This window comes from Falco peregrinus, chromosome 4, assembly GCF_023634155.1.
Source record: "Falco peregrinus isolate bFalPer1 chromosome 4, bFalPer1.pri, whole genome shotgun sequence".
Classification (NCBI taxonomy): domain Eukaryota; kingdom Metazoa; phylum Chordata; class Aves; order Falconiformes; family Falconidae; genus Falco; species Falco peregrinus.
The window spans coordinates 24,419,304-24,446,348 of record NC_073724.1 but is presented as its reverse complement, the minus strand read 5'-3'; the positions used below and the strand labels follow the sequence as shown (position 1 = coordinate 24,446,348).

At 37.3% G+C, this 27,045-nt stretch overlaps 1 protein-coding gene across 10 annotated transcripts in view; it reads right to left on the bottom strand.

Annotated features, from left to right (window-relative positions):
- Positions 1-202: 202 nt before the first annotated feature.
- Positions 203-27,045, bottom strand: part of STS (steroid sulfatase) — a 120,239-nt gene continuing 93,396 nt past the window's right edge. For all 10 annotated transcript variants that reach the window (XM_055801139.1, XM_055801133.1, XM_055801130.1 and 7 more), the window contains one exon: positions 203-3,616. In XM_055801139.1, coding sequence (XP_055657114.1) covers positions 3,234-3,616 — 383 coding nt within the window. In that variant the 3' untranslated portion in view covers positions 203-3,233. The remainder of the gene's footprint in view (positions 3,617-27,045) is intronic.

The following is a 27,045-nucleotide window of genomic DNA, read 5'->3' as shown; positions in this document are numbered from 1 at the left end:
ACCATGTTACAATACCAATGCTCATTAAATGGCAGCTTGAAAGTTACTGCCAAAGTACCAGAGCGGCACGTTCTCCTTGAGCATCCCTTGTCAATAAATTGTGAATCACATATATCCCTTCAATAACCTGTTGTGAAAACACAAATCTTTTCCTTATTAGATCAGGTGGTGCCATTACAAAAATAGTGTACAATGCTTCTCATTTTGTTTTGCAGATAAACAAGACTACTTTAATTACCATGATCTGACATGCCATCTCCAGAACAGAAGGCACAGTACTGAAAGGTCTAATACATTTGCAATACAGGGAAGGTTTATTTTAGTCTTTAAATGGAATGGCTTTAACATAAAGTATGAAAAATACTGCCCTATTCTTAATAGAATCTTTCTTGAAGGAACAATTGTAAAAATGGATTTCAGATTTTACTGCTTAAGTCAAAATATTAAATGCTGCAATAAATTATATTTTGGAAAATACAAAGCTTTTGCCACAAACAAGAAGCAACTCTTATTATTCAGGGTATTCAGGATGTCTTGGGTGTGTTTTCATGTTTTAGATTTCATAATGCAAAGTTAATCCTTGCTAGCCCTTAAATAAGTAGGACATTAGCAGAGTCAAGGAACCCTAAGAGTAAAATCTTCTCGCAAAGACCACTTTTCATTTTCTGACTAGGGAAGAATTAGCCATAGCGATCAATATGACAAGCAAACAGGAGGACTAAGTGGCAAAGAAACAGGTGGAAAAGTATTTGAGGGGTGTGGACATTTCAAGAAAGGAGATTAGAGAGATGGCACCAAAAGCCAAGGAGGTTACAAAGGAAAGGCTATATTCAGGCAAGAAGAAATCAGAGCAACAGACAAATCATCATTTTTTGATAGTTCAGTCAGACAGCATGGAACAGCTGTTCTGCCTAACAGAACAAACATTTTTTACACCTGCAGAAAGAAAAGAATTAATAGCAACATAGCATCTTCTTGTTGAAAAGAAGTAGATGTGGATGTCCTTGAGAATATAAATTGAGCTCCCTGTAAGGTCACAACCCAGCAAACCATCAGAACAAAACAGATTCAATGACACCAAAAACCTTGTCTGAGTTACTGCCGTACACATAATACACAACATATTTTTGCTCATATGCTTCATCAGGAGTATTTGCTTGAAAAGTTTTGTGTAAGCTGCAGCAGAGCTGCGGCAGGTGGAGAGAGCACCCCCACACCATGGTGCTCAGTGCAGATGGCCACTGCCTGGGCTGCTTACCTGCTGCAGGGGGTGGCACGCAGGCACCAGCACCATGTCCCAAGGGGTTCTTGGGCCACGTGGTGACAACCAAGTTTGGGATGTACGGATCCTGCCATGATGTCAAGAGGCAGCCACTATCACTAGAAGAGTATTTACATTCAAACTGCTGGCATCTTTCTTCCCAAGTTTATGTAGTACATTCAGTGATTAAATAAAGCAAAGAGCAAATTATGCCACATGAATGGCCACCAGACAGCTTTTCAGGTACAGTATAAACAGTCCTGAACGGTTATCAGGGAAATGCCTGGACAGACTATCAGCATACACAGGACTTTGCTACCTACAGAGAGCTTGCAGAGCACATACTTAAGATACACAATCATGAACACGAGGTGAAACATCAAAAATAGCACTGCAAGGAAAAAGTACAGCATTTCCCAGGACAAGCATCTGGATAGTGTGGAGAATGAAATGTTGAATGAAACTGCAGCAGAAAAATCAAATAAATCTAGGTTTTGCAGACAGAGAAATATACCATATATCACAATATATTTTTATAGGACAGGCTTCAATAGTTCCCAAGAATCAGGTCACAATCTTAATGTTGGCTGACTGAAGCTATTGCATTACTATCATCACAGATCACTTTTGCACCAAACGGATTATAATACATTATAATGTTGGAATTAACTAGTGTTTTCTGATAAGGAACAAGTCACCTTTTATTATCAGGCATCAAATCATTTTAGTATTTTGCTGATATATTCTTCTCTGGTACAATCTGCCAAAGAATATAGTTTGCCTGCCTGCAGAGTGGAAAGAAAATGTGCCTGAATAAGATGCAGATAAAAACTGATACAGAAATTAGCCCTGAAGTACTACAGATTTCCCAAGGCCTTGCTAAGAATTCAGTGACAGTTATATTTGGCTTTAAGTGCTCAAGCCCAAGCTTCTTCTCAGAAAATGATAGATCCTATTGAAAGAGCTTAAACGATGGCAAAGATATTTAAAGGAAGACCAAATTTTATTTATTTGTGATGCACATTACATTCATCAATGGAAGAATAGGTATGCTAGGTAGAGAGTGAAAAGTATCTTTGTAGTATCATGTGAATTTGGAACTCAGCTATCAAGTACGGACCAAATCTTTCATTTTAGCAGCTGGGTGGTAACAATAAGGGAGTGTCTGTAGCAGGGATTGAAGGATTTGTGGTTTTTGGGATGGTGGTGTATGAATTTGGCTTGCATATATATATATATGTATATATGTTTATACACACACACATATATACACATATGGTACACACTGAAGCACACGATTAGTGCACTTGAAGAGGTTTCTTTTTGAAACAAAATTTGTTGCCATGCAATAAGACACTAGCTAGGGAGCACCATTTTAATGTGGATGGATGGTCTTCCACTACATACTCCCTACATTTTTATGGCACATACAATGTTAGATCGTTGGCAATCTGTTTATTATTTCATATCCATGATGCTTGTTCATAGCGATGCTCTTGCAGGTCTGCTCTTTACCTATCTATCAGTTACCAAATTACAGTCACGGGTGGACCTCTCAACTGTTATCTCTCTAGTTTAAATTATTTGGTGCTATGTCCTACTAATGGTGTCCCTTAGCAAAAAGGACTGGAAAGTATGCATTTAGTGGTTGTAATTGACAAAAACTATAGGTAAATTTCCTTTTACCTTGTGTAAGAAAAAGGTCAAGCTGAAGATCTAGAAAATTATCTCATCTAGAAAGTGCCTACAGCCTAGCCATTTGTGGATGAGGATGGCAACATATTTTATACTGATTCTTGTATTACAAAGACAGAGAAGGTGTGCTTGCTCTTCTTCTCTTGGGACATTTTCTTGACTGAAATACTCTTCTGCGTCCTCCTACATAAAACCTTCTGAAGGCTAGCACCACAGTGGTTCAAGTCAGCTACCCACATTCTCTTGTTCCCATTTCTGAAAGGGAATTGCAACTTGTTTATACCGAATGCACCTCCAGCAGGCTCTCCTCTGAGTCATAATCACAGTAGCAAGACTGAAGAAGAGATGAGCAGCATAGCTGGAGCCATGGCTTCCACAGAAGGTTGTCCCATGACAGCTGGTCAGGGACAGCATGCAGGGATCTCATGTGGTTGTTTACTGCTAGGTGTACAACCTTGAGGATTTCATAGAAACGGCTCTCCGTTTCTGGAGTCAGTGGGACTTTCTCTTCAGGGTCTCTGGAGAGATCAAATAGCAGTGGGGGATCATGCTGTGTGATGAATCCTCCGTGGCAGAAGCAAACATGAGAATCATAGCAACCATTGGAGTCTTCAGGACTGAAGTTTGGAGTGAAGAAGAAAACTTTCCAGACAGATCCACCTGCAATTTACAGACACAAAACAGCTGGTGACAAAAGGACAAACTAAAAGTCCTCTAGTCTTAGGCAACTGTAATTTACATCATGGGAAATCAGTCTTGTGGTACAACCTCACTCTGTACAGAAATTGCAATATACTGAAAGAGTAAAACAAAAGTAATCAAAACAAAAATAAGCAAAACACATCAATTTTCATGCTACACATATTGATGAAATAATTATGATCATTTCATTCTCTTGAAAGAATTCTGATTAACTAAATCATAGAAGACTTAAAAGGACTTTGTGTTTTTACATAAACTGTTGTAGGAAGATTTGCATAAATATTTACTAAGCCATTGCAATGTCCTCTTCAAGACTTACTAAAATGTTCCTTTGCCTCTTGCCCACATCCAGATATTGTTGGGCCATATCTACTTTTCGTTTTGCTAATCAAAACAACTTCATCTTTACCTTTTTCTCTCTTGCTCTCTTTGTTTTACTAACCCATTGCATTCTGCCCCACGCCTTCGTTGTAAACATCTGGAGACAGAGTTTCTTGTTTTATTAAATGTGATGACATGAAAACATATAATGGATGCTAAATTTCTGACTTAGACCTCTAGATTTTTTTTTTTATAAAAATAAATCATTGTTATAATAGTACAATTTTTAGGTGACACTCTGCTTTGTAAAATGGGAGCCAAAGGTCTTCATTTATATATTGGTCATTCTCTCTTGGCTTAATTTTCTGTGTACAGAAATTGAACTATCTCCTCAAGTGTAACTTCAATATTTTCACTGTTTAAAAATACTAAATACTTCCTGGATTATGAATAAGCAGATACCACTTGTTTCCTTCAAGAAGCACTCTTGAAAAGAAGGTACACCAGAGAATCTGAAAATACTTAACAAGAAAAGAGTAAACAAAAAATGGCTACTATTTTCCTCAAGTATCACAGAACAGGGAAAGCAGGAACAGACAGGCACTTGCAGGGGAGTACATCGTCCCCCCACAGCCAGGGAAGCATACCCTTCTCCAGACATGGACCGGAGAATAATTGATGGGCATAAAAAAATCTGTACTTTATTCTTAATAGAAGTAGGATACTAAAAAGCTGAGGTCCATGATGTCACACTACCTACCAACTTGAGTGTGTACAGACATCAGGAATACATACTCATCAGTAATTTACATTCCTTAGTACCCTGTTACAAAAACACATGTTTTATATTATGTCAAAATTTTTAAATATTGGGGGGAAAACTCTTTTTGGTATTTTGTTCAATTTTTTTAAGTTCACAGAAAGCTTGTTAACTCAGTAACAGATTGTCACAGATTTATATGCACTACAGTGGTTAATATTCATTAATCGATTCATCAATTCAGCAGAAAGCAAAGCACTAGAAAACGTGGGAAGAGCAAAGACGAGCTGGTACATGCCATGCTGTAACTATACCACAGTCATTTTTTAATGATAAAAACAGGTTTAAAGAAAGAAATGTTTCAGGGGAATAAAGAGTCACAGGCTGCAGTTCCAATCTATAGCATGAATTTAAAGGACAGGAGATGACCTTAAATTCTTTACAGCTTCTTCTGTCCCACAGCATTTTTTACATTGTAAGAGATTTTACCTTTAGGAAGCAATTCAATGACAGATCCTGCAGACTTCCAGTTCACTTAGTCCGCACTTAAATCAGGGTCGGAGGGGTGATGGTTATTACACACAATAGACTGGAGAACCCTCTGAATGTTGCTTGGAAGTCAGCAAAGGGGAAGGAGATTTAAAGGCTGAGAGTGACTTGCTGGCACAGACAATAAGGAGGTGGCAAGTGTTAAAAGGCTTTGGCTGTGTACAACAGCAATGGGTCTTACTGGGGAAGAGGAGAGAAGAGGAGAGGAGAGGGGAAGGGGAAGGGGAAGGCAGCATTTTTTCATGTACCTTTCCAATAACATTTTGAAAGGTTGGTTTGATACTTGAATTCTTTGCTGTTTTCTCAGAATTAAAATAACCAAAATCTAACACTCCCCCATAAATTTCTTTGAACTTATGCACAGAACATTTCCCAGAGCAGAAATATGCCTCTCATTTACTGAGAACTAGAATTTACATTCTGGGAAGGTATGTAATTCTATACTAAGCATTCCTCCAGGCTCTTTAAAAGTGTTTAATTGGAAAGATGGACAATGAAGAACATAAAAGGCCAAAGGGCTTTATTAATCAGTGCACTGTGTGCTTTTGCAGACCATGCAACATTTGCCCCACCTGAGAATTTTATCCAGGGCACTATAACACCCTGATAGAAGAAGAGCAGAAAAAATTATATAGCTATTAAAATGTCAGCTAAAAGAAATTCCAGTAAGGCCATGCACATGAGAACTTTGTGGTCAAGCTGTCTTACCACACATCCATCTTTGATGGCACACTTGTGCTGAATGACATTGAAAAGACATTTTCAGCCAACATTTTTTGGTGTTGGGCACTGTAGCACTAGGCTGGTTCAAGGGCTTACAGATAGCAACATAAAGTTGGGATTCTGAATTAATGCAAGTCAGTAGAAGCAGCTCATATAGTTTAGACACAGGGAAAAGAAAGAAATAAGAAAATTGTGCCATGATTTTTTTTCCCACCACAGAATAAAGAATTGTTCAGGTTTGACTATATACAGAGCATATGGCATGTTGCAAAGTCATGCATGGGGCTGGGGACAAGGCATGGGCAACATCACATCATGTCCGAATCACATTGCTAGGGTTTTGAAGAGTTGATGCTAGTTTATCAGCTATGTAGCTACATAATGTCATGATCATACTGTGCAAAACAGGGAGCTTTGGGAGAGCAAAGACTGTTACTGTGCAATGTCAGTCTGTTGCACCGTAACCGCTTCAGCAAGGATCAGGAACTTCACATGGTGTTGGAGGAACAGCAGAGCAGACTTTAACTGCTGATTTCCTAAGCATTATAAAAACTAAAGCGTTATCTGTCAGCATCTGTGGCTGTGGAGCAGCCAGTGTAAAATATTAGGGGACATAAAGAGCCATCGGACTTCTCATCTCTAAAGCTGATGAACTGTATAAGCCTCGATATCAGAGAGAGCTCTCTCCCAGTGTCTCTCAGCTGATATAAAATCTCATTTTGTCAGAGGGTTAACTACAAGGATCAAGTTAATCTCTTGGTAATTAACAATACCTTTGTTCTGCAAAGCATCTGGATAGCAAACTCTCTTTATATAAAAAGATAACTACATGTCTCTTCCTTAGTGAAGTTAGTAGTAAAGTCGTCAGGGCTGCCCCACAGACAAGTATATCAGGTCCCTTCTAAAACAGCAGGCAAGTTCTAAGCCTGCAGCTCCCTTAAAGATCCTGTCCCAATGCTTAACAGCTACTTTATTTAGCATCCACTTTTACTGCAGTTCTCCAGCTCTCTAAATTGTCCAACAACTTAACCTATTCAGGTCTCAGAATACCTCTTTCCTTCACATGTTAAGAAAAACAAAACTACAGAAGTTGTACATCTAAACAGTCTCAAATTAAGTAGGTTGCAATTAGTTCAAGCAAATCTGCTATGAACATAATTGTTCACAGTTCAATCTCCCTAACAGACTTCTCTTCTGTTTTATTATCCTTCACCCATCTATTTATCCTCTCATACTCATACAGGCAACCGTAGTTCCAACAGACAGGTAACAGCCATGAGATTAAAAAACAGTTTATCAGTAAGATATATTAACATTTCCTAAGTGAAGTGACACACTGGATAGGGATGTTATTTCTGTTACAATAGCTCTGTTCTTCATCACTGATGGCTAAACAGTGTTTTCTGATAAGCAGTTCTTGAAGTGAATAGAAACTATTGCCGTGTTACTGCCTGGACCTCATTTTTACTGAATGTAATCTATGACAGTAGCTTTATAGGTTTGCTGCTACTGTCATCTCCTTTGTTCATATTATTTTGTTTCTTCTTTCTGTAGAAGAACAAGGTAAACAAGTCCGTTGTTCACTGTAAACGGGGAAACTGGTTTCTCCTTGACTTCAGATGCCTTTGAGCATAACCCTTCAGGTGTAGCATACCGATGTAATTTGCCCACAGACTTTTCCTGTATCTCAAGTGCACTCTGCAGCCATTGTCAGCTCCCACACTCCAACTCACGATTCTCAATGTTTCTACGGAGTAGCAGGTGAAAGCTGCAACTCACTTGAAAATTGCATTCTTCAGATAACTCTCATTACTAGATTGAATCTTTTGTTCCTGTTCCCTGTATATGTAGAATCATTTAGAATTGTTAGGTTCTATGCTAATCTTATATAGACATCACATATGTGTATGTATTTAGCTCTTCAACAATTTAACAATTTAAAAAAGGTTTTGGTTGCAAAATTATTGTAAAATTATATATAGCACATAGAAAATACACATATTATTTTTATGACTATGTGCATTCCTCAAACAGCTAATAAAAATCTGTTATTTGAGTTTAAAAATGTGTAACTATTGTTCTTTCAGTGAAAACTTGTATTTTTGATACTTGCTTTAGTATCAGAGTATCTCAGGATGTTATATTGTTACTTCAGTCAAGAGACAGCACATTATGTCCCAGTGTAGGTGGGGAATAACTGAGTGATATTCAAAGACATGTTAGTTTATGAGAATCAGTTGTTGCTAGAAGAGGTTTGAATAAAGTACTGTGCAGAACATAAGAGTATTTGAGGTAAAACCATGAAAAAGACCAGCAGGAACAGTGATTTTAGAATCTTAAGAGTAGAAACTGCAGTGTTAAGTATCCTTTAAAACAGAAAGGATTACACATTGGTGGACATCTAATAGTCACAACGAACTGTTAGAGGAAAAATACAAGACAGTGAAAAACCATGCTCAGCTACTGAAATCTCATGACTGAGCTCCTTATCTAGATTAAGTGCTGTGATACGAGAAGCTTCCACTCAATTCTGTTCAAAAGCCTAGCTGCTGAATGGTAGCAGCTGACAAAGAATTCTTTTCCTGAATACTTCATCATCATCTTCAAAAAGAATTGACTGATTGCTTACAGTGTTTTCTTTCCTTAGTTGAAGAAAGTCCCAAATGGGAACAATCTGTGGGTATGGAAACTATGCTGCCAAAATAGGGAGTGCTATAATGCACTGTTATGCCTTGGATTTGGAAGTCTTAGTTAAGAGCAACATGGAAGAATACATGTTGCTCTGGAAAAAAAAATCCATCCATAGTTATATGATGCACATAATCCAGATGCTTGCTAAAGATTTGCCTGAAGAATCTATTTACTTGCTGAATGGTCCATATGATTTTCAGTTTATCCAAGCAGCAGCTGATGGCATGCTGAAGACAGAGTAGAATGTTGGTTCAAAAAATAATTGGTCCAAATGTTGACACAAAATTATTGGTCATATCCAACCTATATTCAAAAGTCCTTGAAAACAGAAAAGCCATCTTTTATTGCTTTTGAGAGATATGCTATTGATTTGCATGTACGGGTTTTCCACTGAAGTCAGTAACAGACGGCAGTTAGGAACTGAAGGAGCAACACACTTAAGAACATGTGTCATAGCCACTTTGTCAAGGATGACAAAACCCAAAAAGAAATTTATTCAGAATTGTGTCTTGTCTTTTGTCTTTTCTGTCCTTCAAAAATGCATTTTATCATCAGAAAATAAATTGACAATCATTACTGTCTTGCATGAAGTGGATACAATCATTCTGAGTGAAAACAGATCTGCAAGATTCAGAAAGCAATTTTCCTGATCCTGAGCAAATGTAAAAGACAAAGATGCAAAGAAAGTCCTAAGCAACTTCTCCAAATATTTTCAGACAACTTCAAAGCAACCAAAACCATCCCCAGGAATCTGTTCATAAATTATTTCCTCCAGCCATTTTTTGAAATTTGGATGTCAAAAAACCCCTTGTCACACAGTACTAATAAAGCATTCCAAATCATTAATCTGAAAATTGAAAGTGTGTTTAATCTTTAAATAGCAAGAAGTGCATCTAAAACCAAAGAACTAACTATGCAAAATTACTTCAAAGGTGAAAAGTAGAAATTTTGTAAAAGCAGTAGCCTGGAATTTTGCACAATGCCAAACAATACTGAATATTCATTCATTTTACTGTAAAAAGTTGAGGACAAAGGTGAATTACACTTTCTCACAGGTGTCACAGATACTTGATTTTTTCCCCAACTTTTAAAAAGCTAATAGGGCTTTTAAAAAGCTGATAGGATACTTAGGAAATCTGAAAAAAAAAGTTTGAAAATCGAATCAGGTGTAAATAATAACATAGCAAAGGGTTTTGTTTCATCAGAATGAAAAATCTGAGTTAAGAAAGAAACCATTTCTAAGTGATATGGTGCAAAAATCTCAGTATCAGACAGCCCTAAATATTAAAAAAAAAAAAATCTGAATGACTGAACTTTTGGTTTTATTGTATTATAATATGTGTAGTTCAGCATCTGAAATACAGTATTTTTTCTCCCACTGTTAGAAAATGCATCTCTTTGCCAGAACTGAAACTAGCAAAAGATTACAAATGGTTTTAAACTTTGGGGTGAATAGCTGAAAGTAAATAGGAATTTTCATCCTTTGTTTTTATTAGAGAGAAAAGTTGGAAAAATTGTTCAGCTATTAAGCCAATTAGAACTACAAAAAAGGAAATTACATGACAACTTGAGGGTGTGCTAATATCTGGCATTTCAGATGGATATTGAGCCTTGAAGTACATAGAAAAAGTTTAAACCTATTTCATTACAGCTCTTATGAGCCTATCATTTGGAACCAACGCCTTTAAGGAAATGGAAAGCAGAAGTTTCCTGAAGGACTGTGATGCAGAATAAAGTTATCAATGGATGTATGTTCAAACAATGCAAAGACCTTCAAAATCCTGAATTGAACCTAACCACCAAAAGTACTTATCACAGGATGTTCTCTTAAAGATGATCAGCAGGGTTTCTTACATAAACTCACTTCCAAGAAAATTTCTAGAAGTCTCTGTTCTGTTTTCATGTGGACATCCTCAAGGTTAAGGTCTTCGAAAGAAATCCAGCAGCCTGCCAGTTTGCACCTTTATGCAACAATCAATCTTCATTCCACAGTTCTCCAGTCAGCACGAATGATTGAGTTGGAAGAGAAGAGTTTTAGCAAAGCAATGGGAATATTTTCTTGCCTTGGTGGTATGCAGAATGGATGCAGAGATCTTCAGCTATTCTCCAGATGACAGTAAGTGATGGCAAAGAGAAAGAACCTTGCCTCTCTCCTAATCTCCAGCTTAAGGAATGCATGCGTGCAACAAAGTGAAAAACATGCTTTACCCTTTTGAAGTGCCACAACCTGCTAAAATCTCCTTCCTGCTAGAAACAAGAACACAGAAGGGTCTCCTGGAGCTGCAGATGAGATGAATGCATTTTAACTGTTCCTTCTGTAGGACTTTAATGGAGAGGTCAGCATGATTTTTATGAAAGGTTACTTCAGGTCTGACACTCAATTAATACAAAATCATTTTGACTAGGAAACTATATTCAATCATGCCTGAAGTAATCCAAATAATCAAGTTTTTTTGAGTTTTGTTTGTTAGTTTGGGAGAATGGCACGTTGGATTGGTGTACAAGAGGTTTGGCTTGTGCCTTCCACATTGCAGCCACCCCTGCCCCTTAGTTTGCAATCTAAATCAGGAGAAAAGGAAGTGAAATAAGAAAAAAAAAAAACAAAAAAACAACAACAACAAAGAAAAAGAAGAGAAGGTCTCTATTTCATTTGAACTTAACCAATTGGACTAGGAAGTTAAATTTATGTTCCTAGGATGATTAGGAATAGGGTAAATATTTTTTTTAAAAGGACAGGATTTAATTTTTTCCCCCTTCCCTTTATTTCTCTCTCTCCTAGAGTAAGCAGGGGAATGCTGGTAGGGAGTGCAGTACTGCAAGTCCTGGGGTATAAATAGCACTGCCTGAGCCTAACAATAACTCTGCTGCCACTGTCACAGAGCAGAGCAGAGGCAAGAAAATATTGTAACAGTATTTGTCATGTTTGTCAGGGGAAACACTTTTGTACCTGAAATACTCTTAGCAGAAATGTGTATCAGTTGATTAGGTCAATTTTCTTGAGCTTGATATAAAACAGTTTTGTGGTGTCTATTCAAGCTAGAAATGCTCTTCTCCCTTTCAGCAGCTATGTTATTTCACACTTACCAAATAATATGCCCATACTGTGTCACCCAAATTCAGCTGCAGCTGCTCTGATATAAGGATCAAGATAGCAAATTAAAATACTTAATGAGATAGTTTAGGTAAATGATACTCGATGCTTACTCTGCTTCCTCCAGCTGTTGGGGTTGAAACACTGAACACAAACAAGGGATCTGGGAGACGATTTGGGATTTCTGGAGGCTTTTCGTGATTGTGGTGCCTCTATTAAAATGGGCAAGACCACGTAGAGAGAGAGAGGAAAAAAAAACACAAGGGGGCAAACAAAGAGTGAAGTCAATGCTCACAAAGTGATCTGGGAAGCAGGGGAAATAAAATATCTTCGATAATCAAGTAGATTAAAAAATTGTAATGGACTTCAGCGAGAAACAGTAATGAGTGACTCAGATGTTTCATGCAGTGTAAAAACATATGTCTTGATATCATTAAAGAAGAAAACAAGGAGCAAAGAAAGAAGCTAAAAAGATCTTAAAAAAACAAAACAAAACAAAACAACTTCCCCCCACTCCCCACTTCTAAGCTGAGAGAATTCTCTAGAGAGAACAGTGGAAGTGAAGGAACTTGTGAAACTAAAAACAGAAAAGGTAAGCGACAGGGGTTGCAGAAGGGAAAGACTCACACAAGGGTTTGTTCATTTAAGAGGATCACAGGAAGATTTACTATCAGTGAGACTAGAAGCTCAGAAATAGGGAGGGAAAGGGAATAAAGATGGGAAAAGGATGAAGATAAGGTAAAAGAACACAGTTCAGAGGGGAGAAAGGGGCTGCTCTTTGTCCAACAAAAACATGATGTAAGTAACCTGAAGACTCAGGAGTTATTAGTGAAGGAAAAGTGAATTTTATCCTGTGACCTACATATTGTGAATTAGATACCTGATGCTATTTAAGTCTTACATGTAATTGTGCAGTTTTTCATGTATGGTGACCCTCAAAACCAGTAAGTGGTCTGCAGCACTTGCCTTCTACTGTTGAGAAAATCTCAAGAAAAAAAACTTTCCTGTAGACTGTAACATGCACAACTGTAAATATCAGTAAAAGATATGTCTATGTATCTATGGGAACTTGTTACTTATTGTTGCAAGTTTCTGTACAATTTATTTAAAAGATTACTTTGCCTCTGTGTCTTGATATTCAGACAAAGGCCGGTGACAAGGAATGAGGTTCAATAAGACTTAATGAAGTTTATAAAGTGATTTTGTGGAAGGAGACCTATGCCTTTACATGAAGAGCTGCCCCAACCACCAATAACAACTATAGGAAAAGAATAAAAAGATTCTCAGAGAGTTGATAGCTAACTGACAAGTTAAATGACTGTTTTAGTCTTGTGTTAAAAGGAAAATTGAACAAGCAAAGCAAGTGGCACTTTCTTAATTAGGTTTTAAAGATCTTTATGCCAGTGTAACTTAAATCAGGATCTGTATCTCATCCATGTTTTTCTTTTCTGACCATTCTTGTCAGTTCTTTCATGACACTGATGCATGGATAAAATGCCACTCTGTACTGCAAAACCAATTCACTATTTGTATTTTACTATACAGTCTAACCTGGGTATCTTATTTTTTGCATATATGTAGACAGGTCCTTATTTGAACCTCTGCTGATTTAAAAGAAAAATGACACCAATTAAATGACATGATTCTAAAATTCCCAGTCAACTTCGTAAGACTCCCATAGTGTCATTCCTGACACTTAGCAAAATAACAATGTTTCTCACATCGTGAAAAAGGGGGCAAAGTATTTCTAATTTTAAGTTCAAGGTACTGAGTAGGATTTATTGTTCATTGCTATGCTGCTGCTTACTATGCAATCTGACAGTCTGGTCACCTCACCTAATTTTGGATCACTGCAATGTGGAGGTTTTTCTGCCACCTAGTTACCAGCCTATAGTGATCTGCTTCTTACCTGTGTTAGAAGTCTCTGGATGGCCCGAGGTTGTAGCCTTTCCTGCAGCTCTGTGCTCCCATCAGCTCCTGCTCCTGACGACTCCCTGGATGGACCTTGAACCTGAATCACCACTTTGCCTAGCCTGGGACTATTAGTGGACCCTGTTGTCAGTACCCAGCTCTGCTCACTCTGCTTGGGTGCTAGAAGACGTTGCTCTGTCAGTAAAGGCACAGGCAGTGCTGGGACTCACTTCTTTTTAGAGTGAATTCTCACCCCAAGTTAGAGTCAAACTTCTTGTCTCTCCAACGTTCTCTAGTCCATCTTTAACTTTGCTTTCTAAGATCAAGTATCAGTCTTCAAGGTGCTGCTGCTTATGGAAGATACCACAGTGTTGACAGGTGGTGAGTTAAACATCTCTCAAGCATATATATTAACTGATGTGGCCAGAAAATAGAGAGAGGTTTTCCTTCCTTGTTCATATATGTTACTGCTGTATACTGTTTTTAATGACCCTTACTCATCTTGAATGATCGTTCAATGACCTTTGAAATATAATCACTAGCTGCAGTACATCTGCATTGACTCTGCTTGTGATGCCTGTATATTTCTCATATTAATGTATTCAGTTTCCTCTGTTCCAGTTGTAGCAAATAAGAACTAAAGCTCACTTCAGATATTTCAAATTAATTTTATTTTTGTCATCTAATTCATCCCCCTGCCACTGCACAATTGTTCCCTACAATGTACTTTTTAAGAGATCTCTTGATGGATGGAGTCTTCTATTGTAACTTTTGTGCTACTATCATCCATTTCCTTTATTGTGGAAGACAAAGAAATTTTATTGGCACACTCTTTTCACTTAGTGTTTTATCTACTAACTTTTTCAAATAAAAATCCTTCACATACTTTTGCTGGAGTTTAAACAAAGATTTTGGAGCAGATGATTGCCTCGGAGTTCATTTGGGTTGCTCCATCTCTCAATTACTTGTTGCATTGTCTGTTCTAAATTGCACTTCTACGCCTTTTGTAGAGTTGTGGTGCACTGAAGTGAATGTTAAAATCCCTGTGAATTTAGTGAGAGGATGATTCCATCTCATTTGCCTCCAGTTCAACAAAGTATTTCCACTTAGCTTAAGAATACAAATAATAACCCCATGCTTAAATGTAGCAAAGTACAATGTCATCGCTGACTGAAGATGCTGTGTGCTCAACTAGCTGTTTAAACAAGGATCTACCTATGCACCTCAACTCCCATCAAGTCTCCTACTTCAAACTAAGTGATTATTCTTTTGGTGATATGTGCTGCTGCTTAATAAAACCTGTTTATTTCTTTGCTACACTGATACTGATGTATACACTGTCAGTGATTTATTTAATGTTGTCTCAAGGTCTATAGGAAGAAGAAACCTGAATCAAGTTTTACCAAGTAAGACAAGTGTCCTGCTCACTGGACAACTCTACCTTGTAGAAAAATCAGTGTTCAGCATTCAGATCTTACCTCCCTGAAGATTAAACTCATGCTGCTTTGCAACATCCTATATGTCCAAACATAATTCCTCACTCAACATCCCCTCAGTAAAATCTTGTTGCTTTTTCCCTTCTGGAATATACATGGACATGTATACATTACATCCTACTTAGTGTATCCAGGTAAGCTGAAGTGTTCTTGAGCTCTGTGGTGCATGGACCTGGGTGTAGTATTTGAACAAAGCCTTTCCACACCTCTTGAGCCTGCTGGAGAGATTCAACAGCATAGAATAGTCCTACACAACGTCCAGAGCGCTCAGCTGAGATGTAATCAGCCATGGAGTAAGTTCTTAAACTAGAAGAAAGCAGCAATGGAGCTGGGAAACTCCAGCCATTGTCCTTCATTGTCTGCATTTTATCTCCTTAAACTTTTATGTGTAAGAAAAATTGCTAGGACTTCAGGCAATGTTTGATTTCTCTCCTAAAAATGACTACAATCCAGATTCTAACTTAAAACTTCTAGCCAATGATTTTCATGGGCCACAAAGTGGGGGGAAGGAGGATGTTGGGGTTTTTTTACCATGATACATGAGTGACAAAATTAATTCCATTTCATTTTTTCCCTCTAATGTCTGAAGCACAGTTGAAGGAGGGTAGGTAGACCACTGCTGCAAATGATGCAGTAAAAGCAATGTTTATTCTCTTTGGCTTGATCTCCTATTTTTAACTACTTATATAATTCAAGATAATAATTCTAGTGTGCCTCAAAATATCTTTCAAGTGGACATTTATGTCTCAAACTTAATCCAACATTTATTATTATTTATTGTGGCACCATGAGGTCCAGGTTTTGTTATGCAAGACAGTTACAAAGATGAGTTAAACAAAGCTTCATCCTTGAGCATGAAATCCTACACCTTTTTACTGGTCTAAGAGTATGTTCCTATGGACTATAGTTTACTTTAAGGGCTTTAGCCCATTATTTTAGGAAGTAATATAAATAAATAGAATATAAACCAGCTTGAAGTCTGAAGTCATTCAGTTACACATTGTACTTCCTCAAAATTACTGAAAGTGCTTTTGGCATTACATTACAAGATATAAATTTTATATATGCCCTCCTTCCTCACTGCAGTTAAAAGTGATGACAGCACTCAAAGGATATTGTGAAATACAAACATCTGCATACTGGTAGTTGTTTTTTGGCTTTTGAAGCTTACATTCAATTTTTAATTCCTAGTTCTGTAAACTCAGTTTTCATCTCTCAATTTTAGCTGGTTTCTTTGCCAAAACACTCTTTAAAGATCTGTGACAATAGTAACGGTAACAAGAAACACCAGGAAATGTTTTTCTATTATATTCACTACCACTTCTCCTTTCTCTAAGCATTTTTATGCTATTCACAAGGAAAGTAACCATATATATATTCCTCATCTGTTGCAATGGAAAAGAAAATGGATTACATAAACGATTTTCGGATGTAAACCAGGTCTGGTTTAGCATTCAGCAGTGGTTTGCAATAATCCATTCTGCTTCATACTATAGTGCGTTGCACGCTGACAGACTTTTACCAGAACCTCAGCCTAGTGATTAATTAAAGCATACGAATTCAGGCAATTTTTACAGGGTTGCTTAATTTTCTCTTACAGTTCCAAAGATGCTTCTAACTGGCTGGCATTCACACTGAACATGCCCAAGATAAAACTCTGGCTTTTTACTAACACTGAGTTAGTATTCCTAACTGAGTTCTTAGCGCTTACACTGTGTAGACTTACCCAAAAAGGAACCTGAAATTCAGTTAGTATTAGAGATTAGGAATTTTTCCCATCAAACTGCATTCAAATGGAAGTCAGGCCAGGCAAATGGACTCGGTAAACAATTTTACTATTACCCAGGTCCTCACCTTCACTTTGAAAAGTTTTCCTGTCTTGCTGAATCTCACAGGTCTGACTAGTTCTAACTTCAGCACTTTCAATCACTGCTTTCTTCTTGTCTGTCTAACATAAAAAGACCAAAAAGCTAAATGTAAAAAAGGTTGCCTGCTTCCGCAACTATCTCCCCAAGAACAGATCAGAATTTGTCAGAGGAGGAATAAGATGCCCCTATACAGACATATTACACACCCATGCAGATCCTTGGATGACCAAGAACGCAGATAACTTAAGATTTCCTAAAAGGTTCTTTGCTACCTGCCTAAGACACAATGTGTTCTCATACACCTTGTCCTAATATGTAGCAACAGAAATACAAAATCTAACAATGAATAGTGGCAAGGATTTGAGGTCAATGTAGTCCACAGAGTGAACAAATTGCTTGAAATTGGTTAGGAAAGACCAAGTATAATTGTCATGGGAACTTTTTCTTGTGTGTCCAGGCAGAAACTGCATTGACAGGCTCAGTCAAGCAATGAGGTTTACATGTCAATGAGATACAAACCTGTTGCTGACTCTTCCATGCCACAGCAATAACATGGATTTATCAGGCTTGACAATATTAAGAAATACTTAGCAAGGAACACTAGGGCTGTTGTGCATGTAGACACTGCCCTTGTTAGCTGTAATCATTTGCCAACACCTTATGTTTGAGCAGTATCCACTAACGGAATAATCCTTTGTAGCATTCAAATTATATATACTTAATTTTCTAGCTTCATTATGAGTTAACAATCTATAAATGCCTTCACATTTAAGATGTGTTAGAGACACTGTAAAATGTTGATTTTTGCATATTTTCTATCTTCAAAATATGAACATTTCTCTTGTCTACTTATAATTGGATTAAATGCCTTGAAAGACATATACTCAAAAATATTCTGTGAAATACAAGTAGTACATTTACTTTTCTTTAGTTCAACCTGCTGATTGCTAAATATTCAAATATACTTCTCAGAACTTAGGATTTTTTTGCTTTCTTCCCCCCAAAAAATAACCCCAAACCGCCTAAACCTCAGTATGTGGTAACTATTTAAAAGTACTGGAAGAAATTAGAACACTTTCTAACTGCAGATCTGAAATACTTCGGCATATGAAAGGGGGCGAAAAAGGAGGCCTTTGATAATTCTCAGTATCTACAGGCATTGTATAATCTATTCAGTATCAAGTTCCAAAATCCAGTTAAAGCATTTCACAGCACCTTTTCTTGAGTATTACAGCCTCACTGTGACCACCAGTATGGTTTTCTAAGACAGCCTGGTATTTGGAGCTACTTGGCATTCCTGAGATCACCAGAACTTCTAAATGACTTAGCAGGTTTGCTAGGGCAGAGCTGAATGAAGCGAAGCAGATGAACAACCTGTACTCTTGTACAATTTTTTGCAATTCCCAGTTGCTTTTCTATCCTCTGAATGACTATGTTTCCATTGGCCATGAAACTAAAACTAAGACATTTGTGTTCAGTAATTTTGTGCTAAGACAACCCTATTCATACACTTTGCAAGATTTTTGGAAGGATAAACCTGCAAACTGCCAAAGTATGATATTGAATAGAATAATCTAGTTGTAAAAAAACCTGTAAATGTTGTTAATATTGATAAATTCAAATATCATATTCTATTTCAAATATAATTCATTTTTTCATAATTGATTTCATTTTATTACAATCCATATTTGAAGTACCATAATGTATTTTCTAACAGCTAAAGAATGCATCCGATTACCAACATATTTTCCATAATAGAAGGACAAAAATAGAGAAAGAAAATCAAAATAATGTATGAAGCTTCAAAGTTTTCCTTCAAATTTTAAAAGTGAGCAATGCAAACAGGACTCCACACAGAATTCTGTGTGCTCTCTGTAGCTGTTTGTTGTTTTAAAAAAAAAAAAATCAAAAAAAAAATCAGTTATTCAAGCCCTCAATTTCAGCATGACACAACAGCTTCATTTTATTCTCTCCCTCATTTGCCTGATTCTAGCTTTGGTGTTCTTATGCTGACCAGCTCTGTTAGGATAAATTCCTCTAAATTATAATTAGGTTTTGTAGCAAATTTCAAGCTTTTATGGCAAAACTTCTCTCTCACAGCACAATTCAAACAATTTTCACTTCTGCGAAACATATGTTCCTCCTCATATTTACACATAAGCTCATGCCTTCACAGCATACATACAAAAAAAAGAAAAAAAAAGTTTTGTTTATCTTTGGCTTTCTTCTAAGTTGCTTTTTGAAAACTGACCTGAACACTCATGGGCTCCAGCTGTTTCTGAATCATAAAGATATATGCTCTTAGAGCCTCTGGCTACAGCTGGAAATTGGCTTTAGTAGCAATTGCATTGTTTTCAGAATCCAAAAATCATTGTCAACTATAAATACTATAAGCAATCTACCAAGCAGTATTATAGAACTGTCATTATTATCCTATATAGGTGCAACTTTAAAATTTATTATAATACTTCTGAATGAAAATTACGTTTGAGGATTAGGCTTTGAGAAAGACAAAAACATGATATCCTAGAGTGCACCTGATACAGACAAAGAGATGGGAAGAGCTTTCATGCAAAAAGCATTGTTCTAGCTTCTACCTTGGGTATGCTGCATAAAACAGAGGGAAATGCTACAGCAAATTCCATTTTTATATAAATGCCTTAATATCCACCGTCTACATGCTGTGTGCAGGAACTGCATTTTCCCTTAATGCAACTTAATCATGTTTAGGAAAAAAAAGTAACAGCTAATTAAAAGCAAACAGCAATGTAATTGCAACAAATATCTGTTTGCTAGGCTGAATGTTGGGATAATTGAGAGATGAAGAAAAGTAAAGAAAATGCATGAAAGGGCCTCCACGGCCAGCTGTAGGAAAGAGAGTGGACTAAGATCCCAGTGGGACTAAAGAATTTGCAGTTCTAAGAAACTGTAGCCATGAAGAACTACTGAGTCCAAATTTTAATGTTTTCCACAGCGCTGTAGAACTGGAATAAAATGTATTCAGAAGAAACATCACAGTGTTGAGATACCATTTGTACAGAATAAGTAATTCTTCACTCAGGTAGAATTATTTACTCACAATGTCTTGTCTACCATTTCTACTTCATACTTTTGTAGTGCTAGATTCAAAATCATCATGAGACTATCTACATTTTGCTGTTTCTTCTCCCTAATTAACCTTGTGTTTATGTATTATGGTAGTATTTTAAAAGATCCAAAAAACCAATGAATTTACAGTGCTGGCTTTTGGAAGATAGAAAGTTATTTAGAGTTTGGAATTGGAGGGGGTTGGTACACTTTGTTGGGAAAAAAAGAAAAAGGTGTGAATCAACTCAAACCTCCCAAAATGACAATTATATAAGGAGGGGCTAAAGTAGAGAATTACATGTGGTTTGGAAGCAGCAGCAGCGGCCCAGTAGGTCAAGACATCATTGAGCTCAAACTATAAGGCTTTGCTGGCTAAGTAGTTTTGCTAACAGGATATGAACCGACACTTCTTAACTATAATGTTTTTAGGACTGAGATTCAGTCTCCAGTTGTCACTGAACAGGACCATATGGATGGATCAGAGCTGAAAACCTGCCTGTACAACATCCTATGGAATTGAAGAAGCCCAGATAATATAATCTTGAAGACAACTGAATCTTGGACTCTACTCTTCTCACTGAGCAAGTGAGATGATCAAGAAGCTTGCTTCTGTGATATAATACCATTTAAAAATTACTGTACAACAGACAGGTAACGGGTTGCAAATGAAAAATTGGCACACGTGGTAATGGAAAATTATCTTACAGATTACTAACATTTCCTAATACTAAAATGGTCACCCTTTCTTTATTGAACTAGTGCTAATTCTAAGTACTAAATTATCATGCTCTTCATAGGCCAATACATTTTTGGATAAAACTCTGAATAAATTTGAAAAATTTATTTTAGGGATTTGTTCTGTACTACTTCATGGACGTTGTTCTGCTAAGATGTCATTGAAAGAACTATGACAAAACCTACTAGTGACATGCAGTCTCTTTCAGTTTCTAAAAGCTTTTACACAACTACATCTACAAAAATTCCCTACTAAGAAAACAAAACAAGAACAAACTAAAAAAGCTGGATTCCTTTCTTCCCTTTAGTTTTAGGAAATTCTGGATGTCTTGTCCTCTAATGGTTTGAGACCACATAAAAAGCTCTGAAATCAAAAGAAAGGTCACTGTACTGGAATGTAAGTTTTTCTCAGGCTGAGGAATCAAATATTGATTATTCACTGATTATTGAATATTTCTGGTTATGATGTCTTTCTAAAGTACTGATCAGGACTTACATTCAGAAGCAACTACACAGTACAGAGTGCACATGATCCACAGATGCACACTGGCCTCCAGCATAATATTGTCCAAGTGCAACCACCCTCTGAGCATCCACTGTTTTCTCTACAATTATTTCTTCTGCCTTTCATAGCATGGTCTTTTAAGGCATACTAGGAGTCATCTTGCTCTCGGCAGTCAGATTTCCAGGGAATTTCTCTAATAAACAAATATTTTGGTTTATTTTCTAGAGTCATAGTATGTTAGAGGCTGTGGCACACAGAATACTCTACGTGGGTTGTGCATGTTTTAACTACTTCCCTAGAAGAACATTGCCTAAGACAACATATGCCATTTAAATCCAATTTTAAAATTAGGATGAATCAGCACTGTGTTCTGAATGAAACATGCAGAACGCTTCAGGCTCAAATCCAACACTGACCTAAAGATATTTTTGCAAGTGCAATGCTCCAGAAATCATTACAGACCCACTTTTTATGTTACTTGGTAAGCTGAAATTAATTTTTGAAAGTTGCAGTGCATTTTTATCTACTCTTGTATGTGTTTGTTGCTGTTTATATTTTTTTTACTATTTCTAACTTTATAAATAATATAATAGATAAATAATAGATAAATATAATAATAATAAATATATAAATATAATAGATAAAAATAGATATAAGAAGAGGGAAAAAATAGATTAAAAATTACCAGATATTTGTTCTAACTCGGGTATTTTTTTCTATTGAAGGGTTAGCTATGGAGTATACAGGAAAAAAAGCCCAAAAACCTGTAAGATTTTTCTTTTGTACTGTCACAAGTGCATGACACAGTATCTGACAGGAAGCCATTGAAGCTGAAGTTTAAAAAATACTGAATTAGCTACTTAAATTTTAAATGCCTTTGGCTTTATATGATCACTGAAACCTGTCAACCTTTCTCTGTTCACTAAGAACATTACTAATTTAGGTCAAGATATCTTGGATTCAATAGACCAATATGTTATGGTTTCTATTTTTATACGAAGAAAAAGCGCTATGATATGGTCACTGAAAGTCTGTGTGTATAATGTCAGTGTCAAAGGACATTTACCACGGTCTTTCACTGGGGGAATGGCTCTCTGAGACAAAATTATTCTTACATGAATATTACTATGACTAAAGAAGTCTATTCTTTCTGGCTAGAAAGCAAAAATTCTTGTGACAGTAGGAAAATCTTACTCCTTCAAATGTTTATGCTTTCCTTCTTATCCTTTCCCATCTGTTCTTTTCTGAGAAAATACATGAGGTTGGTAAGATAAGATTTGATTTAAAAAAAAGATATTCTCCTTGTAAGAAAACAAAATGTTTCCTTGACAGCAGTTATAGTCACATGGTAGTATTATGTCTCCCTTTCAAGATGTTGTGCAAAAGAAGAAAATCTTGCATCAAACTTCTGTTAAATTTACCCTTTGTGTTGTTAAATAATGAAAGGAACTATAACTGCCAGCATTCTCAGGGTCAATGTGATTCCTTCCTAATCTGTAACAGCATTCTCCAAGTTCTTTGTTCATGACAGAGAAGGCAAGCAAACCATAAATGGAAAAAGCTCCTCAGGGAAGCAAGAAAAAGAACAGGAAAAAGCTAGGCGAGGATATGGGTATGGGTTCTTCCAATGGGTCTGCTGGGTATGACAAGTATACACCACAGTCTGCATATGAAGCTACCACAGCATTCATTCACAGAACCATAGAATGGTCAGGGTTGGAAGGGATCTCCAGATATTAGGGACCTGCTAAAGCAGGTTGCACAGAATCGTGTCCAGGTGAGTTTTTAACATCTCTTGAGAAGGACACTCGACAGCCTCTCTGGACAGCCTGTTCCAGTCCTCTGTCACCCTCAGAGTAAAGTTTTCCCTCATATTCAGATGGAACTTCTTGCATTTCGGTTTGTGCCCTTTGTCCCTTGTCCTGTCACTGGGCACCACTGAAGAGAGCCTGGCCCCATCCTCTTGACACTCACCCTTAAGGTATTTGTAGACATTGATAAGATCCCCTCTCAGTCTTCCTTTCTCCTGGCTACAGGCCCAGCTCTCTCAACCTTTCCTCATCAGGGAGATGCTCCAGCCCCCTGACCAGCTTTGTAGACCTCCCTGATGGACTCCCTCCAGTAGTTCCCAGACTCTCTTGAACTGGGGAGCCCAGAACTGGACACAACACTCCAGATGTGGCCTCACCAGGGCAGAGTAGAGGGGGAGGATCACCTCCCTCGATCTACTGGCCATGCTCCTCTTAATGCATCCCAGGATCCTCTTGGCCTTCTTGGCCACCAGGGCACACTGCTGGCTCATGGGCAACCTGCTGTCCACCAGGACTCCCAGGTCTTTCTCTGCAGAGCTACCTTTCCAGCAGGTCAACCCACAGCCTGTACTGGTGCATGGGATTGTTCCTCCCTCGTGCAGGACCTTACACTGGCCTTTATTGCACTTCACCAGACTCCTCTCCACCCAGCTCTCCAGCCTGTTTGTGTCTCACTGAACAGCAGCGTGGCCTTCTGGTGTATCAGCTGCTCCTCCCAGTTTTGTATCAGCAACTTTTGCTGGGGGTACACTTGGTCCCTTCATCCAGGTCGTTGATAAATGATTTGAACAGGACTGGACCCAGCACTGACCTCTGGGGAGCATCGCTGGCTACAGGCCTCCAGCTGGACTGTGCCACTGACCACAGCCCTCTGAGCTCTGCCATCAGCCAGTTCTCAATCCAACCCACTGTCCACTCATCTAACACACACTGCCTGAGCTTACCTGTGAGGATGTTACGGGAGATAGTGTCAAAAGCCTTGCTGAGGTCAAGGTAGACAACATCCACCACTCTACTCTCATCTACCCAGCCAGTCATTCTATCATAGAAGGCTGTTAGGTTGGTCAGGCATGATTTCCCCTTGGTGAATCTATGTTGACTACTCCTGATAACTTTTCCTCCACATGATTTGAGATGACCTCCAGAATGAGCTGTTCCACCACCTTCCCAGGCATGGAGGTGAGGCTGACTGGTCTGTAGTTACCTTGCTCCTCCTTCTTGCTCTTTCTGAAGACTGGAGTAACATTGACTTTCCTCCAGTCCTCAGGCACCTCTCCTGTTCTCCATGACCTTTCAAAGATGATGGAGAGTGGCTTGGAAATTACATCTGCCAGGTCTATATGGTAGATTCACCATATGGCAAGTTCACCATATGGCAAAGAATGCAATGAAAAAACTGTTCTCTCATTACTAAGAAAGTAATAAGAAAGTGGGTGGAAATAATTTCCAAGAATTTATTGATTTAAATTTCTTATTTATATTAAGTAGCAGCAATATTAAGAGATACCTTTAAAATACCAAATATTTAGAGATACCTATAATACTTTCTACTTTAGAGAAAACAGAACTGTTAAATTACTTTGTGGATGTCTGAATGATTATGTTTCTTAAATGCTCTATGGTGACTGAACAAGACAGGGATGGTATTTTCAAATAGAAGTATATTGTTACCACTTACACTCCAAAATACCTTACATACAAATCAATGCATTTCCATTTGCTAGTGACATCCACTAGCCTCACCTACCCTTACAATGAGAACTTGACTGTAGAAAAAATCTTTTAACCTGGTTCTGTAAAGCTTCATAGATGTTTCCCAATTTTTGTTACCTGTCTAGACTCCATCTCCTGAACTCCCTGTCTCAGGACAACATTGTGTTCACAAGTTACTTCTTTAAAAATATGAATTCAGTTTACAGTTTTTAACTAATAAGACTCAATAGGATATTACCAAAAACGAAGCTAGGAATGGCACTGTAAATATGCAAGCCCTCTTTATTAACAAGGTAACCCTTATTACCCCTTAAGGCATGCATATCATAGTCCATTTGAATGGTAAGGAAAAGTGCAAGGTATTGCTCTTCTTACTTTCGTTTCTCCAGAAACTGGTCTTATTTTAATTCCATTTCACATCAAAGGCTGTACCTGTCCAGACCAGACGTTGTTAGGAAATGGCCCCTCTAGGCAGATTTTTCCTGCTTTGTCCTCTCTTTATTATGACTCCAATGTCTTTAGTCAAACTAAACCTCGAAGAAACGCTTCAAAAACCCCACTATTCTGTAAATTTATCTTATGCATCCAGTCTGAAAACTGCAAAACAGAAAATATGCCTCTTTCATTCTCTTTTTGCCCGTTTTTAACCTGTAACAGCTGAAACTGCAGAAAAGGCTAAATGCACGACGGGGAAGTTCCCATCATCCCTAGCTACAGAACAAAAGATGTCTCATGAACTACCATAGACAGCTGGATGCTGGAGGACATTGCAACAGCCAGGAATCTGAATAGCTATGAATTCTGTGATAATACAGAATGAATCCATGGTTGGTGAATTTGATTGAACTATTTTCAGTAACTGTAGTAGATCACAACATACAAAAAACCAATAATAAACAATGACTGAAATGTATCCAGTTTGTTAAGTGAGGCAAAGTGGAAAAGTTTTATGAAAAGATTTTCAGTGAACTTCTACTACCTTTAAAAGTTATTGTATTTGCATGATAAGCTAGTTTGGTTCTATTGTCTAGTGGGCTTCAATTTAACTTGCCATAGCAAGTCTTTTTCTCTTTTGTTTACTGAATGACATTTTCCACTGAATAATGAAATCCATTTTGAAATAGAAATGGTGAAGTGCTGCTAGTAAAGTCACTCTAGCATTTATCAGAAACATTCATATATTCTTATTAATAGTACCAAAATACCGTGAAAATCATTATGTCTTTATAGTACAGAATGCACTGCATTACATTCCTCGACGTTTATTACACAGGATTATAATATATTTCCTCTTTATCAAATAAAAATTTTGCACACACAAAGATGCTGTAGTTCCATTAAACTGCAGATTTGCTCTGTAACTGATGAATTCTTTCCTTATAATTAAGTTGTCATAGCAATGTATTTTTAATAGTACTGATTCGTATGCTAGTAATGTTCTGGAGACAGAGCTCTTTGATAGTTTTTTAGTATTCAGTTATGCTAAATTATAACTTTAACAAGTACACAGGTACTGGTCTACTTGCCCTAGCAGAAGAACACGCAATCAGACTTAAAAGAAGGCCAAAGCCTAATCTGACATCCACAACTAAAAAAAAGCTACATAAAACTTTGTGTGGCACAGCTCAAGAAAGTAAAGGCAGATCCTACACCTGTTTTCTTTTAAATGTAAATGCTTAATGAATCCAAAACCTGTAAATTATTACACCTTCCTAGGCAGAAAGGGAAGTTCTGGGTCTTTCTCCAAATATGGTATTTTCTTATATTGGTAGTTAAATGCTACCCCGGGCAACAGTGGTGAATAAGTTTTGACAATGGAAAATCACAGTATTTTTAGCATGTCTTTCTCTCTGTTTTTTTTTAACAAATCAATTACATTACACATATTTATAAAGTTTCAAAATAACAGGAAATCATACTTTAAGGACTAGAACTGTATGTCTTGGCTGTTTTCAAGGCACTGATAGCAAGTGTCAGCATGCACAAGTGTGAGAGAGACAAGAATCATGAGGAAAGAAAATTGCCTGAAATGTCATTCTTTTTTTTTAATTCAGAATGTGCAGAATAATGTGAATTTTTCTTTTAGTATCAAGCAAAATATAAATGAATCAAAGACAGATTAAGAA